General features: G+C 38.6%; 2 protein-coding genes across 4 annotated transcripts in view; one reads left to right on the plus strand and one right to left on the minus strand.

Moving 5' to 3' along the window:
• The window catches only part of PGPEP1L (pyroglutamyl-peptidase I like), a 104870-nt gene extending 87837 nt beyond the window's left edge, over positions 1–17033 (minus strand). The window contains exons 1-2 of one of the 2 annotated variants that reach the window (XM_074295050.1): positions 16863–17033; positions 4995–5161 (exon numbers count right to left, since the gene is read on the minus strand). In XM_074295050.1, the coding sequence (XP_074151151.1) occupies positions 4995–5067 (73 nt within the window). In that variant the 5' untranslated portion in view covers positions 5068–5161; positions 16863–17033. Of the gene's footprint in view, positions 1–4994; positions 5162–16051; positions 16161–16862 lie in introns of those variants that run through there. The other variant, XM_074295049.1, reaches the window with a different exon arrangement.
• Positions 15268–17996, plus strand: part of LOC141558199 (protein FAM169B-like) — a 100931-nt gene continuing 98202 nt past the window's right edge. Inside the window, exon 1 of one of the 2 annotated variants that reach the window (XM_074295045.1) lies at positions 15268–15774. In XM_074295045.1, the coding sequence (XP_074151146.1) occupies positions 15744–15774 (31 nt within the window). In that variant the 5' untranslated portion in view covers positions 15268–15743. Of the gene's footprint in view, positions 15775–17182; positions 17288–17996 lie in introns of those variants that run through there. The other variant, XM_074295048.1, reaches the window with a different exon arrangement.

The raw sequence follows: 17996 nt of genomic DNA on the forward strand, positions 1-17996 counted from the left end.
GTTTTTCTTGTAATAGAAATCATATGAGGTAGCAAGCATAAGTAGGATCATCCCCATTTTACAGATGAGGATACAGACTCAAAGATCTTGCCTTTTGCAACAGAGCTACTAAGGGTCAGAGCTGGGATTCCAGACTTTACATTAAGCATTCTGTCCACTAAACTATGCTTCCTTTCTAACAGACAGAGCACTGGAATACTAGATTAACACCCTCAAAATATTAAAATTCATTTCAGTATAACAAACCTTTGTTAAAGCACTATGCTATAAATCCTGAGGATAAAAGATAAAAGGAGAAAAAACTGTCCCTGTTTTTAAGGAGTTTACATCCAAGGGAAGGGGTAGTGGCTGTAGTGAGATATTTGTAAAAAAAAGAAAAAAAATCACTTAGCACACGGCATATAATAGGTGTTATATAAATATCTATTTATTCTTTTCCTTTCCCTTTCTTCATTTTCTTTTTCTTTCTATTTTTCTTTTCCCTTCCTTTATTTTCCCCTTTTGTATGTATGAAAAATTATTTTGGCAGTTTGAAAATAGTCAGTTGGAAAAGGGGATACTGGAAGCCAGGAATCCAATTAGCATGTTGTTGCAGTAGTTCAGGTAATAAGTAATTGGTTATGAATCAGGAAAAGAAGTGGTCATGTGAATGAGGAGTATGGGATAGATGCAAGAGATGTTTGAGAGGTAGAATTAATAAGAATTAGCAGCTAATTGGCTATGTCAAGCAAGGGAAAGAGAAGAGTTGATTATGATAATGAGGTAGAAAATCCGGGTATCTGATGTACTCAACAGAAATTTTCATGAGGGGTAGTTTTAGAGAGAAGATAAAATGTTTTGTTTTGCACATGTTAGGTTTCTGCCTATTTCTTATCTTTCTTTCAATGTTACCTTTTCCATGTTTTCCTTGGCCATAAGTAATTTCTCCATCATCTGAATTAACACATTATTTTGTACCCTAATTACTTTCACAATTTACTTTGTATGGTAAATATATGTATTCATGTCTCATTTATTCTACTTGATTTTTAAGTTCCATGAAAGCTAGGACTTTCTTTACATTTCTCAAAACCTTCACATATGGTATTCTGTACATAGAAGGATCTTGATAAGTGTTTACTTATTCAGTTGAACAACTTGCTCAAAACTGCACTAAAAACCTCCCATATGTAAGCATCTACATTCGATGCTGGGTTACAAAGGTACAAATGAAACACATTTTCCCCATTGAGGAGTTTATATTATATTGAGGGAAATGTATCATGTACCCAAATATAAATTGTGGATAAAGACACTAGTAACAACTGGAAGGGGGAATTCTCATGAAGGAGGCAGCATCTGAGCTTCGGCCTTAAAGACTGTGAAGGATGGACATGAACAAGGGGTGCATTTCATAGGATGTAAAGAGATGAAACTCTGAGCAGATGAATTTGGACAACCTAGCACTTAAGGCTAATTACCAATTGGACAACACTCTACTAAGATGACCCTACTCAACAATTCTGTGCTGATCTGTGGGTGTGGACAGAGAAGGGGGAGAAGAGATCAGAGGGTGGAGTAGAACAAGCAGGATCATTCTTTGGCAGTGGAGAGAGAGAAAGAAGGTGTGTAGATTCCTAAATCTAATGCCCTGACAGGGACCCCAGAAGATCAAGAATAAAGACTTTTGCTTATCCTGACTCTGGCTGATTCTAAGATATCCAGGGTACCTCTGCAGTCACAACAATAGGATATTCCTTAAGCAATCCCATAACGGGACAACCTGCAGTCCAAATCTAACTACTAGTCAAACTCTACTTAGTAAGTAGAATGAAATATAGGTGAAAGTTAAATTGTGGATGGCTGACAGGCAGATGAGTGTATATTTCATTTAATAGGCAATGGGGAACCATTGACATTTTTTGAGCAGAGAAATAACATGGTTCAACCATTGCCTTGGAAGATTATTTTGGCAAGCTGTGTGGAGGGTGGAATGGAGGGGAGAGAAAATGGAACCAAGGAGACCAATTAGGAGCCTATTATTGTAGTGTGGTAGGGCCAAAAAAATCTTTATTTTCTTTAATGCTCTCCATGTCTGGTCTTTATAGTTATATGACCTCTATTATTTGTGTATGCGAATGGTTTTATTTAGAATTTTGTAACTGCAAGTACTATTCTTCCCAACATTAAGCAATGAAAATGAATATTGCTTGCTTTAGAATACATAAATGTCAACATCTATCTCTACATAGCTAGATATAGCTCTAATAATAAGTAAGGTCTTGTGAGTATCTTTGATGTTGAAAGTATGTTTCTTCTCACCTCTGGAATCTGATTTAGTATTTCACATGCAAAATCCCAAGGGAGTGGATGAAATAGTGGGGAGTAAGTACTTCTAATGAGGCTTTTAATTCTTCTCATGAGAAAATAATTCAAGGCTATTCTTCTGGTTCTTACCAGATAATTGGCATATATCCTCTTAAGTTTTAACTGTTCCATTGCTTATTCTGATTTTACTTCTAAAATCATGAAAAAAGGTCTCCCCCTTTGTCCAATAATAACTTTTTGATAAAGAATCCATTTGGGCCCAGATGGTCCCATAGAACTTAGTATAATAAATAAGACACTCCATACTCTCTTAGTCTTAGTAACTTAGTAGCTTAGTAACTAAATCAGGGAACATTTCTTTCCCATGCTCTACTCTCTCTCAAAGGACTACTAAAGTCAAAGATCCAAAAACATAGATCTGGATGAGAAAATTGAAGAAAACACCTTCTCCCTGCCAACCATTATTCTGGATTATCTCAAAAGGAAGAAATATCTCCAATAGATATCGGAGATGGAACTTTTTTCTACATAGAAAGGAAAAGCTGGGAAACCATTTTTGGAACTGCTGTACCTATAGTTTGAAAAATATCAAAAGAGGTGACTTCCATTGAGTTATTTAAAAATCGAGCTTAAAACCCATTGCCCCTTTTCAGGGATAGTTATCTAAGTAAGTCATTACTTAAAAAGTCAGGGTTAAATGAAATTTGAGCGTGCTGTGCATGCTTCCATTGAATAGGCAGTTAGTAACTACCTCTTTGTGCAAGGATTTTGTCTTAGGTGGTGGGGAATACAAAGATTAAAAAAAAAAAAAAAAAAAAGGAAAACATCCTCACCTTTTGGGAATTTATATTCTGTTCTAGGGGTAGAATATATAAACAAATAAATAAATATAATCTATCTTGGAGAAAGCTTTACCAGTTAGGGTAGGTCAAAGAATGCTTTCCCACAGGAGGTGTCATCTGAGTTGGATCTTTGCAGAAACAAGAAGAGGAATTAAAAGGGAAAAGAGCAAATTCCACATATTCAGGATATGTCATAGCTCTAACCTGAAGCTTATTAATAGGGCCTATAAAAATTTACAATTATAATTCAGAGATCCCACTGATACAATTTGGAGAAGGAAATGATAAACTACTTCAGTATTTTTGCCAAGAAAACTCCAAATGGGGCTACAAAGAGTCAGGCATGACTGAACAACAACAATTAATAGGACTGAAAAGTTTTCTCTGTTTTTTTTTTAAAGTCCTATTCAGTGATCATTGAACTACTTTGTTCCTAAATATTCTATTGTTTTGCCCTCATTTATCTTTGTGCCTGTTATTTTGGTAAAATGTGAAGGAATCACAAAGATAATCCAATGCTTGGTTCCTGGCAGCTGCCAGACATTTTAAATAAAAGAATTCTGGAATAGCAAAGCCAATATCCACACCTAAGTAACTAAATCTTATTAGGTGCTTTATCACACAGACATGAGCATGTGATGATAAGTCACAGGTTAATAGTGCCAAGACAGGTGTAAATGTGATTATGGTTTAATGTTAATAAATCATTCATGCCAAGTATAACATACATCTGGAAGAGAGATCGAATTCTAAGAGTATGTGAATTATGGTGTACTTTTTTTTTGTACTTTATTTCTGTATTTCAGAGTTCATAACTAGGAAAAAAGTTAAGATCCAGAATATTTAGGACCTTCATATGAATATTGTTTAAGAGGAAATAAACAGAAAATTATTTATGTTTTGAAAACTATGAAAAACAGGAAACTTTACATTTAATTTTCTAATTGTTTTTTCTTTTAATTAATTGATATTACAGCAGGAAAGTGAACACTTCCTTTCATCGCCCCCACAACTTCCATATGATCCCCTCAAAAACTTGGAGCTGAAAAGTTTGTATTCAAGTCTTAGGAGTTAGACCTCACTGATAGTAACTCACACATCCTCAGAATTGACTTGAGATGTGCTGGTGACAGAGCACTCAATCCCTCACCTTCCTTAAGAATTAACTTTTAGAGGCAAGAATCTCCCATTGGTAGGTCTCACAGCTTGAGATTCAGCACTCCCTGAAGAGCCCAAGCCTCCAGATGTTTATGCAGGGGCTGCTTGTTCAGGCACGCTCCTTTAAAGTATGTATCATTTCAATGGTCTGGTGTAGCAATGTGGTCACTGCACATCCTGCTCTCTCCTTTATCTTGCTGTGAAACTGAGATCCCAAGGTTGGGCATGTGTGGCTCTAATTATGGAGTCTGATTATATATTATGATGCAATCGTATCTTCCTGATTGAGAGATTCACTGGGTAACCTTTATTTAGCTCTAATCTTATTGGTCAAATAGTTACAAGTATCTAGGTAGAAATAAAACTATGACTTTGAAAGAAAGAGACAAAGAGAGCAAAAGAAAGCATGAGAGACACAGAGAGAAATAATTATTTAACATTCTAGAGGTTTTTTTTTAAGATTTTTTTTTTAACTTCTAGTGTATTTTTTTGTTTGTTTTTGTTTTTGTTTTTTTAAAATGGGGAATAGTGTGGCAAATTATTTTCCCTTGGGAATTATGAGAATGACCAGTTGTCACTCTACCTTCCCTCTTATGGAACTTTTTATGATAAAGATCAGGCAAATGTGCATTCCTTGCCAATCTAAAAGGAGCAGTAAATTGGAAACAAATAAACAAAAATTCTTACCAGTCACAACCACAGTATTGGAGTTGGAATCCATGAAATTTAGTTGCAGGATGCAAAATCTGCTTTTTTCCATTCCAAACAAGAGTGCTGAAATTTTTGCATTAGTGTCACCAAGGCTGTGCTGGAACTTTTTTTCCTTTAAATTTCATTCCAAAAGGTCTTGACTCCTATTGGATAAATGAAGTACCTCATCAAAGAGAGAACATTTGGAGCTTTGTTCAATTTCAACTTAAATCACTAGGTTGAGGAAGGCACACTGTGTTTGCTGTTGAGAGATAAAACTTTAATTCAATTCTCCTTTTCTGTAGTTTTCTGCAAAATTCCAAAATGGTCCCAAAGAAAAATGGAAATGTCTAGAAAGCAAAATGGCCCCCTGCTATCAAAAATATTAATACCAAAATGCAAAGTTGAATCTTAACTGAATGTGATTGCAATGAAATGCTTTTTGCCATTGTTAATCCACTGGCCATTTCTGACATATTTAGCATTTTTTAAAAATCCAGAGCTCTTTTAATATCCTTTCTAAGGTAGATGTTAGCTGTAATGTTATTATTTAATTTTATTTTGTTGGTCTTAATATAGCAGGGAAAAAAATGTGTCAGTAACGATACAGTTGAAGCTGTGTCCTATGAGATAAGGTAGTTTATTTAGTTATGTAAGCAATTATTTTCTGCCCTTTTTGTATTAGTGAGGATTATATTAAATACCTTACCATATGAGCTAGTTTCCTCTACTGAAGAAATAATATTATGTAGTGTATCCTTTCAGATAATACAAAATTTTAAAGAAATTCATTTAGTAATACAAATAATTGTCTTAATTTTTCCATGTGGCTATAATGAGAAAGGATGTAGTTCACTGAAAGGCACATATAAAAGAAGTACGCCAGTTCTAATGTACTATATGCTTCATATTAGACAATATGATAATTCAGTACAATTTCCTTAATTGGCCCCCTGATAAAAAGTACATTCATTTAATTGGGATTATTGCCAAGAGCAGAGTTGTACTCCTTCTCATTGACTCTAAAACAATGGGCAAATGACATGGTTAGTTCATTTAATTGGTCCCCTGGTATGGTGTACAAGCTTATTTACAGTAGTGAACAGGTGTGAATTGGCATTTGCCAGCATAGTTTTCCCATTGCCTGGCTTTGTCAGTATAGGGTTTTCTTATTCTTCAGATGGGAGCAAAAGGATTTAAATTTCATGTACTAGTACTGCAACTGGGGTTAAACATATAAAAGAAAGAGCTCTCCATGTTGGTTGCCTGGTTTTACTATTTTCTCCAGGCATTTGGTAGTATTGGCTGGATCCTTTCAAGAGGAAGTAGTCCTCTTGAGCTGTGATGGACTGTCATACCACATAGAACTAATATCTGAAGTGAGCTCCATACCACAAAGATAAAAATTAAAGACTTAAGCCTTGTAGGATGTTTGCTTTAAATAAAATTTTAAAATTCATTGTCAAAGACCCACCCTCCCTCCAACTTTATCTAGAATTATCATTGTGTAGAACAAAAAGAGAATGTTGCTCAAATAAGCTTAATGTGATCAGTCATACACTTGAAGTGCTAAAATTCCCCCTCTAATTTTTATGCTCATTTTGTGATTGTGTTGCAAATTTGTTAGTTCTTTGAGAATTTATTTTGATATAAGCTTTGGTTTGTACTTCCCCACAAGATTTTCTTTTCCATGATTCAGTTTTCCTTTGTAATTATCTGATAAATTGGTTGATTATTTATTATTGAACATTTCCACTTAGCTTTAAAGCCTATTTCTTTTAACCTTCTCTTTTATGCCCCCCCATGCTTATTCTCTGAAAACCAAACATGATCTAGTATTCAGTGAAATACAGACTTTAAGATCTGAAATCTTCACCTTTGTTTTCTTTTCCATTATAAAAACAAATGATCCTTAACAAATCTTAATGTTGAAGACAATCTTTATACAGACGAAATATAATAAGCCTGAGAATAAAGAAGGCAGCTGAGAGATGTTGTATTTAACTGAAATTATAGTGATTATTATTACAGTTTAGACGCCGAAGAAGAAAATGTTTGTAATCATATTTGACTTCAGGATTAAGTAGGCAAGGTGAGACCTTCTAATTGAACCAGAAAGTAAGCATAGTTAAGGAGCTTTCATGCCAGGGATGGGAAAATGTGCTTTGCCAAGATTACAACAGCACCCTGAAACCTCAACTATTTTAAGTTTTGAACCAAACACAAGCCTTTGAGGGATTTGATTTGAATTTCTTATTGGCAAACTATGTTTCCTACTTTAAAGGGAGAGGGAGAAAGTTGTATCATTTCTTTGACATGAAACAACCCTTGCAAAACAAAACTGTGCGCTAATCATATATGTGGCACATGAAATTAAAATGTATTAGTCAAATTATTTTCTGGGAGATATGAAGGTGGGTGATTGATGAAAAAAATGGTGTTGGGGAAAAATAATTCTAGGGAAACTCAATGTTTGCTCTTCTTTTCATAGAATCATTGAGTTTCCAGTTTCAATTACTTAATTCTACGGTGTCATTATATAGGCTAATGCTTCTTCAACCATTCCCATCTCTCAGCCTAATTACCATTTGTCTGAATGTCAACCAATTCTCAGAAAAGAGCTCCACAATTATGGCAATATCAGTCACTCACACATTTTCCTTTTGTTGGTCCTCACCTGTGAAAATCCTATGCCTCAGACTATGATTAAAATGCTGGCCTGGTATACATCAGCAGTTTCTTCAAGAAAATTAAGAAATTGGTTGATAAAAGTATTAAAGAAGGCTTAGAAATACAAAAAGGAATCACTATGTAGTGTAATGCTTACTCAGGCAGTAGGCTCTGAACCTCAATTTTCTTATGTGAAAAAGGTCATAGTTTGATGAAAGGTCCTTCACAATGGTCAATCTAAGTTCAGTGTTATGGGTTTGTTCCTGATAGTAGCAACTCACCTTATCTTATAAAGCGCATTAACATTCTGATTGAAATGCCATAGATGATTTTCAAGTTCTTCTGAATCCACTTAACTAATATTTTTTTCCTCTGCATGGACTCTACAAAAAGCTAACAAGACAGTCCATCTTGGAAATGCTCCCTTCATTTTCAGCATCAACTGATAAAAGTCGATTTGGAAAACAGACCAAAGTTAGGAGTTGTAATTTTTATAGTGGGCGACAGCCTAACATTGATTGCATAACAAAATCTTCTATTCTAAATCAAATAAACAGAGGGCACAAACTACTTTCAATTTAGAGTGATTTCCCAATAATTTTATTTTGAGAATGTAAAGATTCTTTGAAATAAATGGAGAAATTCAAAACTATTTAAAGCAGGCTGGTGTATTTGTAAATTAGAGCTCTAGGTGGCACTGTGGATACAGTACTAGATGTAATCAAGAAGACTGAGTTCAAATTCAGTTTTAGATATCTACTACTTATGTGACCCTGAGTAAGTCACTTGACCTTGTTTACCTCAGTTTCCTCATCTTTAGAAAGAGCAGAAGAAAGAAATGGCAAACAACTGCAGTATTTTTGCCCCCCAAAACCCTCCAAAATGAAGTCAGAAAGAGTCAGACACTATTGAAAAAAAACACACAAAAAATTTATATCTTATTGGCCAAAGTACAACTTTGGGATAATCCCTACGTTGTCACAGGAAATTTATTTAGTAAATTTTGGTCAGATTTTTTGAGTAACAAGGAATCTTCGATTTAATAGTCCAGTCTTTTGAACTCGAGGGTCAATCAATGAAAAACAGCATTATGTAGTGAATAATGTTGGACTTGGAATGACAGAGATATGGGCCAAAATTTTATCTCAGACATTTACTAGCTGTGTGGTACTGGACAAATTACTTAATTTCTCAGCCTTAGTTTTCTCCTCTGTAAAATGTTGATTATAACTGTAGCACTTATCTTACAGAATAGTTGTAATAATAAAGGGATAAACTATAGATAAAGCACTTTAGAAATCTAAAAGTAATATTTAAATACCAATTATTATTAATAAGTGGCATGAAGAGAAATATTTTTAAATGTTCAATTTTTTTTCATAGTTTCATATTTTTCATTTTTCTGAAAGGAACTCAGCCTTGTTATATTTTATGGAGGCTTTGTTTTCAAGGGTTTCTGATAAACACATACCATTTCTATTGCCAGAATTACACCCAAACTACTAAAAGAACATTATTCATTTCATTTCCTATAATGTAACAACTTTAGCAAAAGGACTCAATTTACTTATCAAGATTTGGTAGAAAACACTATGACTGACAACTACTTTTTGCTTAGGAAATTCACAAATACTTGGGACATTCCTAGAACAGCTGTGTTCTTAACACTGAAGAAATTCCCAGAAAAGAAGAAGCCAGCTGAAGGTTTGTTTTTTTTTTTTCCTGAAGCAAAAAACAGAACTTTTTGACACTCCCTGTGTATAATGGCCCGTGAAATAGAAGAGTTCTCTATTATTAAAATGTTCTAGTTCTTGATATCTCAGTCAAAAATTTCTTGGGGGAAGGGGAGGAAAGTGGAGAGAGATGAGAGATGGTATGGTGAGACTTAATTTTGAATATGACATGCATAGTTAAATGGATGAATTATATTAGGAGTTTATGAAAGATAGAACAAAAGGTCCTGGAGCTTAGTTTTGAATCAGGGATTCACAACTTCTTTGATATAAGTCTATAGACAAAAGAAATTCATTAAAGAGAAAAAGGAGTTATCACAAGAGAGTGATGTGGATGAACAGGGCACTGATTTACCTACTTAGATTTTTAAAAAATAAATTTAGAAGTAAGAACAGATAATGGAAAATAAAAACAAAAGCACCTTAGGATCTGTAAGAATAGCCTTTCTGTACCCATGGCCAAAATGACTGGAGGTTGATTCTAAGAGTAAAGGACAAGATAAAAGGTGTTCATTTTTTTTTGTTTATTTTTATTGCTATAAATGAAAGAAAAAGGATTACAATAATTTTTTTTATTTTAAAAAAGACAAAGATGTTTGGCTTTAATTGTCCTTTGCATTTATATTTGCTCTCTCAATTTAGTTTCAGTTCCAGCTAAAACCCCACCTTTTATAGGAAACTTCTAAATCCTCATAATTCTACTACCTTCCCTCCATTGATTACTTTCTAATCTTACATATTTATTTATTTTGTATTTAACTTTTTTCACCTTGTATATTATTTATCTTTTATATATTTATCTTGTATATAATTTGTCCATAATTTTTGCATGTTGTTTCCCTTGTTAGATTGTAAGCTGCATGAAAGCATGCTGCTGGCCTTTTGTTGTATTCCAGTGCTTAGCAGTGTCTGGCATATTTTAGAAGCTTAGAATTTTTTTATTGATTGACTTAAGTGACTTTTGCATAGGAGAGAGCCAAAAAATGACCAATACAAGGTCAATAAACAAGATAAATATGGCAATAAATCAAGAACAAGCACCTACCTATCTTTATTAGGTTCAGATAAAATATTTCCAGTGCCACTGAAAAAAACTGATAGATGTAACTGTTTAGCTGCCTTCAGTGTCCTCTGAAAGACAGTAAAAAACAGGGGAGGTACAGCAGAACTAATGAAAGGCAAATTTTGTCTTCCTTTTTGAAAAAGTAAAGGGAGTAGAAAACTAAGGGACAGTGAATTTGACTGATTATTGGCAAAGTTTTGATACATATTTTTAAAAGAATTGTTATTGAACATCCAGAAAAGGAAGAAATAGTTGATCACAAAGAGCTTCAGCAGGAACATTCAAGAGTCATGCTAACTGATCAGTCAGGGAATACCTGGATTTGGGATCCATGTCTGCAACCTAGAGATTAGACTTCGGCAAATCATTGGACAAAGTATCTCAAATACTATGGAAAATATTAAGGCATGTGCATTAAGCAATAGTATTGTTAGATTAATTTAGAACTGGGTGAATGACTAGATCCAAAGAGTAACTGTTCATATATTTACTTCATTTTTCTCAGTTTTTAAAAAAACATCATTTGTTTTGTTTATTTAATTTTGTGTTCCAAATTCTCTTCTTCCTTCCCTTTTCTTCCCCCCTCTTTAAGAAGGTAAACAATCCAAAGAGTTATTAATTTGATGACAGCTGGAAAAAAAGTTTTTACTTTCTTAGGAATACGTGCTGGACTGTATGCTGATTAAAATTTTATCAAATTTTTAGATGAAGGCATGAATGGGATATTTATCAAATTTTCAGGTTATATAAATCTGAAAGGGTAGGATAGTTAATACCTTCGTTGGAGAGAATCAATTTTTTAAAAGCTCTTTACAAGCTATAATATTGTATTACAAAAATATAATGTTCTATTGAGTTTAAAAAAATAAGTCATAAGCACAAAATAGGAGAACTATACTTAAAATATTTAAGAACTTTAGTGGACTGTAAGGTTAATATGAATCACTAGTATTATAAGGCAGCAAGAGAAGGTGATGTGAATTTACTAAGCTTGCAAAGTGTATAGGCCCAGCATCCCTCTGGGTGATAAAATTCTCATATGCTTCCCAAAATCTGGGATCTTTAGTTCTGGACACCATTTTAAAATAAGGGCACTGATGATCTTGAGAAGATCTAAAAAATCCACGAGATATTGAAGAACTTAAAAATCATGCTATTGAAGGATGAGTTGAAAATCTTGGGGAATTTAATTTGGTTTAGCATGGAGAAGACTTAGCAGGGAAAGAGATGGAACAACTGTCTTCAAGTATTTGAAGGGCTGTCATGTGGAAGAGGGATTTGTCTTGTTTTGCTTAGCCCCACAGGGCAGAACTAGAAATAGTAAGTAAAAATTGTTAAGAGCTGAATTTAGATTTGTAGAAAAGAAACAAAAATTCCCAATAATGGAAATTAGATAAAATTGTAATGGGCTAAAAGGAGTGAATTCCTCTTTACTCAGAATCTTTTAAGGAGAACCTAGATGACCATCATTGGAGTGCTTGATGAAGTTTAGTTTGGAGCAGAAAACCCCTGAGAATGCTGAGATTTTTGTGAAGGACCAGGCCAAATAATATATGTTAATGGATGCAGTTACTGCCAGCCCTCAGCCTTAAGTGAAGAAGAAAAAAAGGAACACAAGGAAAGGGAAAGTGAGGGAGAAAAAGGAGTGGGAGAGTGGCAGAAGAGAAAGTCAGTCATTTACACATGTATTAGGTACCTATTATGTGCCCAGTACTGGGCTAATCACTTGGGGCTACAAAGAAAGATAAAAGATAGGACCTGTTTTCAATTTAGGTCCAGAGTTTAGTAAGTACCTAGTACTTAAACTCTATCAAAACATTTAAGTATCCTGTTTAGTGATGGAGTTTAGTCTTTTTTCCTACTTACTGATTTACTAATTGCATTTCTTCTTCTTTTTTTGGCTTGTATATGATTCTTTAGGAAACTCTCAGTTGACAGGCTATAAACTTTTCCCAAACTAATATAAAAAAGTGCCTGGAGTTGCTATGTGATAATAAAATCCCTGTTATCATTGAATACATACAGCCTCCCCCACTCCCACATTAAAATGGAGTTTAGTTTTCATAGTGAACTGATGAAAATTAGAAAAGATCAACTAGGAAAATGAAAGCAACTACAGATTTCAATCAACCATACAAAGAGTCCTCATTGAATTCTGCCAAAGCATCCAGGAGTATTTTGATGGACAATGTTAAAAAAAAACCTCTGAATCTCCAATTTATAAAGAGATTAAATAACAATAGCATCAAACTATGATACTACATATAGGGTGGTGATTGTGCATAACTTCTTGCAGTATGAAAGAAAGAAAATGAGGGAAAAAAACACAGAAAAGGAAAGAGAAAAAGAGAGGAAGAAAAAGAGAGAGAGAGAAACAGAGAAGGGAGAGAGATTTGGGGGAGGAAGGGAAAAAGAGGGAAAGAAAGGGAGAGGAGGGAAAAAGGGAGAAAAGGAAAGAAAGAGGGAGGAAAAAAGAGAGTGAGTTCAGTTATCAGCTTTTAACAATGCTTTACTCAAATAGTAAGTTAGGAGAGCTAAAAGAAACTGTGGAACAGAGCCAGCTCATGCTTGTTGCTGCCCATCTCTATTAGATTGTAGGTATGGAGAATCGATAATAGCAGGAAATGTGCACAACTGTGTATAGAACTGTGGTGCAGCTGAAGCGGGCCGTCTAGAAGAAGGGAAATGAGAGTAGTGCTACAGACAGAAATGTTGTGTCAGAAGATGTGATGGGGCCCTGAAATAGCAACCTATTCAGGAGGCTATGAATGGAAAAGCCAAGCCACCAGTTCTGGGAAAGCTCTGCCAAAAAGGAGTGGCCTTTGGTAGTAAAACAGAGGGGAATCTTTATGTCTGTGAGATGCAGAGAAGACATCTGCAGGCTCCTCATTCGCCTCTCCCAACATCCAGTCCGCAGAAACAGCTACAAAAAGGTGGAAAAGGAGGGACCGGAGACCATACTATACTTTGCAGCAATGGAGTACTATTTGAAACTGGAAAAAAAAAAAAAAAAAAAAAAGGCGTTCAACCTTTAAAAACAGCAATCTTCTCTCATTAATTGTTAGCATACTGAAAGGATGCCTTTCACTTTATATGCTAATGGCAATGAATGAGAAATTAATAATAAATTCAAATATACATTTTGAGGAAATTCCTAGAACAGAATTCACAGAATGATTTAGACCAGAATTGCCTTGGATGAGAAGATATGGATGAGTTTCCATATGGACCACTGAAAGACTACTCACAATGATGAGCTCAAAGTGCGAAATATTTCAGTTCTATGAAAATGGATTCCTGTTTCTGACAGCACCTGACCCATAATCTTGTGCTTAGAAAGGCTGTGCTTTGTGTATATCAGTCAGAGTGTTTTGACAAATACGCTCAAATTGAAAGTCCCTTCCTAGGTCACTATCTAGTTCAATGAAACCATGAGTTTAGCTGTACAAGTTTATCCAAGACTGATGAACCATAATAGAGAATTCTTTTTTTTTTTTTTTTTTTTTTTTTTTTTTTGGCAAGGCAATCAAGATTAAATGACTTGCCCATGGTTACAGAGCTAGGATTGTAGAGAATTTTGACAAAAAAGTGATCCCTAGAAATGGCTTTATTATCTTTGCCAAGAAAGCCCAATATTAACAACGTTAAATGTTATTGACAATATTAAAATGTTAAAAGATATGACTTCAGAAAATGAACCCCTTGAGCTGAAGAAGAGTCTAGTGTGCTGTGGTCAAGAAGAGTCATCATGAACAACAGTAACAACTCTCCAAAGATTGGCTCTTAACATCTCCTTTTTCTTGTTTTCAGTACTTCTGAGAAAATGGGGGAAACAAAGATGATCTGGGTCACCAATAGGCCTGTGGCCCCAACACACTGGAAAAGGGGAAAAACGAGAAAGAGGAAAGAGAGAAAAAGATAGAAGTTTGCTCTCCTAACTTGGAGAAATCTTGGAACAAACAAGAAAATTGCATTAAGCGGCAGAAGGCTTGAGTTCTAGTGTACTGGTACTGATTTTCTGAAACTATTTTGTCAAACAGAAATAAGGACACCAACCTTTAAATCTGTGGGTTTGTGGGGAGACTCAAATGAGAATCCTCCATGGGAAAGAACTCAAAAGAGGATAAGGTCAGAGTTTGCTGGGCGGGGCACAAGGTTTAGAATGACAGATTTATAGTAAGAAGGCCCGTGAATGGCCTTCAAATGTCTCATTTCACAGACGAGGCGACTAAAATTTAAAGAGATGAAGTCATTTGCCCAAGATCAGCTACTGGGATTGGCTCTGCTGCCTCCCGATCCAATGCTATTTCCAAGCACTCACTATCTGGCCAGACTTTGAAGTCTGACTCTCCCTCGTTTGTAGTTGTTATACACGAGACGGGGCTTTGGGTGGCGCTGTGGAGCAGAATGCCAGGCCCAGTACAAGAGTTCAAATCTGGCCTCAGACACTTCTATCTGGGCGACCGTGAGCACGTCACTTAGTCCTTTTTTTTTTTTTTAAACCTGTTTTCCCATCTGTAAGTGGGCTGGAGAAAGACGTGGCGGACCACTTGTAGTATCTTTGCCAGGAAAACTCCAAACAGGGCCATGAAGAACAGAAAAAGCGGCACAGAGCACGGCCGTTCCCACGAGTATGGCAGAAAGGCCCTGCACAGTCAGAAGTGTCTCCCCAAATCAGATGTCCTTAATTATAAAACCCTTGGGAGTGGGGACGTGACCCCATCCTTTTATTCCCAAATATCCAATGCCTTTCCTCATCCTCACTGGGGCTTGTCAGGCATGAGTGCTCCTTTGAGTTTAACTTCATTATGAAACCTGGGAAATGGGACTGTTGCTGTTGAGTGCTCCATCTCGCCCCTGCGGGCCCTCAATCGTGGAGGGGATCACGCAGAGGAGATATGGCGGGAAAAGGGACGCTTGAGGAGTCGGAGGCTCAGCTCCGCCACCCATAAAGCCCGTGTCCCCTCGCAGCCACGTGCCGTCCCCAGAGCGGTGTGCCTCAGTGCGACTTGTAGCCCTGTCCTAGAGCCGCCCTGAAGGGCACTTGTAGCCTAACTAGGGGCGCTGCTCTCGGAGGTGACCCTGGGGCGCGCAGCTCGGGGACCCTGACCGTGACCCGGCGTGGGGCTTAGCTTCTCTCCGCCCGGGCGCCCCGCACCCATTTTTCGCGCACCCGGGAGGCCCTAGGGGCCCCGCGGGAGCCCCTGCTGGGGGCGGGGCTGGGGCGGCTGTTTACCCCACTACGGCCGTTCTGCCCTCGGCGGAGGGCAAGAGACCAGCATGAACTCCGAGGAAGCGCCCACCGCAGCAGGTAAGGGGAAGCCTGTGGGTTCCCGGGAGGGCCGGGGGCCCGACGCTGGGAGCCCACGATCTCCTCGGGTCCGAGCGCGCCCTGGGCGCGGCTCTTCTGCCGGGCTGGCCCCACCCCCGGCGGCGTCTCGGGTTTCAATGGCTCGGCCCAGCTCGCGAAAGCTCCGGGGGCCCCTGCGCTGCAAAACAAGACCGTAAACACGTCGCGGAGTCCGGGAAAACTTTCCCCAGAACATGTGCAGAATAAACAACCAAAAGCCCAAACCCAACACCCGCACCTGTCCGCACACTCGAGCAAAGTTTGGAGCCCGCCGTCCTTGCCTGGAGGGGGGGAGGGGTCTGGAGTTCTTGGAGGAGTTTGTCCCCTTGCAGCCCTCTACCGGATCGGGTAACCTCGGCGAGCCGAGCCCCGAACATCCCCTCCCCCAAGCCCCGTGCGGCGGGGCCCGCGAGGCTCCAGAGCAACCGGAGCGCCCAAATTAGGGGCGAAACAGAACTACAGCCCGAACCATAAAACGTCAGCTTAATGAATGGGGTTTGTGAGGGGTTTGAAGGCATGCTGGAGCCCTGCCGAGGGGAGAGGGGGACTGGCCGAGGACCGAGCAGGGAACTCCAGGAACGGTTTGACGGAAAAGCCCGGCAATCGCTATCTGGAAATTCTGGCAGGAACGTGGAGGCTGCTCCTTAAAGTCCGATCCCGCATTTCGCGCGGGCCAAGGGAGATGTTTCCAGAAGTAGGCAGCGCGGGGTTACGTAATTGTTAACAGTTGATTTCAGGACTTCTGGAGGCACTGGCTGTTTTCCAGTCTATTCCCCGTTCCCTTCCCCGCCAAAAGTTCAAAGTCAGGACATCAAAAAGAATGTGGAAGCTTTACATAAGGGGGCATTGTATTTTCCAGCTATTTAAGTGGCTAAACCAAAGGTTAACCCAAAGGTTAATATCAACTGTAGTCCTGAATGATGCAAGGTTCTAAAGCAGGTAGAGCAGAAGGAAATAAAGATTTAAAAAAAGAGAGAAAGAACACGGGGGTGGAGCGGGCGCTGCTGCCAGTAATCACCCGGGAGGCCACCGGGGTTATCCTGTGGTACCTTCAAACCCAGAACAAAGGCCGGGTGTCTGCACTGCCACGGACCCTGCTCCTGTCCTTGCAGCACACCCCACGGAACGCCTCTCCGCCCCGGGCGGCCTGCCCTGGTCCCCGGTGCTGAGCACGGCACTTGTACATTTCCGCGGGTCTTTATCCTGATTTCTGGACAGCGAAGGGACAAAGAAGGGACAAAGCCACTTCCTGTCTGTGGCCAGTGTCACAGTGGGCTGGAATCTGGCGGTACCAGAGCTGAGGTCAGAGGTCGGCTTCTCGTTAGAATCAGGTAGCCTTGTTCTGTTCACGGTTACTGACCGGCCTCCTGACTTCCACCACGCTTGCCCTGCAAGTGCGCGCAGTCTTAACAAGCAGGCAGTAGAGCAGCAGAACATAGAGAGGCGACACAAAGCTCTGGGCACCTCCAGGAGAGTAAGTGGCAGGAGCCCCCAGGTGGCTCAGGGGTTTGCATGGGGACGGCCCATGAGACAGAGAAACAGCTCTCTGACCGTCCGGCGGGGGCCAGAGCCCCTCTCCCTCCGCTGCCCAGCTCTCCCAGGGCAGCGCCAGTCTCTGCATGGATGCTTGGGCGGGAGAGCGCTGGTGTTTCCCCCGCTCTGGGCATTGGGGCACTTAGTAGCAACAACTCTCTTGCAGAAACAAAAGCCCTGGGGGTGTGCTGACATACTCTCGGGGCAGCATGGAGATTGTTTCCAAAGCCCCAGTCACCTCCTCAGCTCTTTACTGCGCCCCTATCCTCTGGAGGCCAGTCTGCACTTAGGTTAAGAGGAAACAGACTTTTATGGAGGGAAAGTCCTTGTTTGTTTCACATCAGTGGATCTGGCCGTTTCAGACATTGAGAATGAATAGCAGATACCAGAAATTTAAATCTAATCATTTGACAGTAAAACAAGTATTAGGCTGGCTCCCATTGTTACCATATATTATACACAGCCACAGAAGTCATTAAGGGGCTTGCTTTCCCTGTTGTCTCGACCGTTAGGGATATAGTGATACTGTTTGGTAGGCGTACACATATTAAGCATATACAGAATAATTTCAAAATAAGTACATTGTAGTTACTGAGGGAGACAGTATGAAGAGGGTCAAAGGCTTGTTGAAGGAGGTGCTCAGTTAGGCC

This window comes from Sminthopsis crassicaudata, chromosome 2 (assembly GCF_048593235.1).
Source record: "Sminthopsis crassicaudata isolate SCR6 chromosome 2, ASM4859323v1, whole genome shotgun sequence".
Classification (NCBI taxonomy): Eukaryota; Metazoa; Chordata; class Mammalia; order Dasyuromorphia; family Dasyuridae; genus Sminthopsis; species Sminthopsis crassicaudata.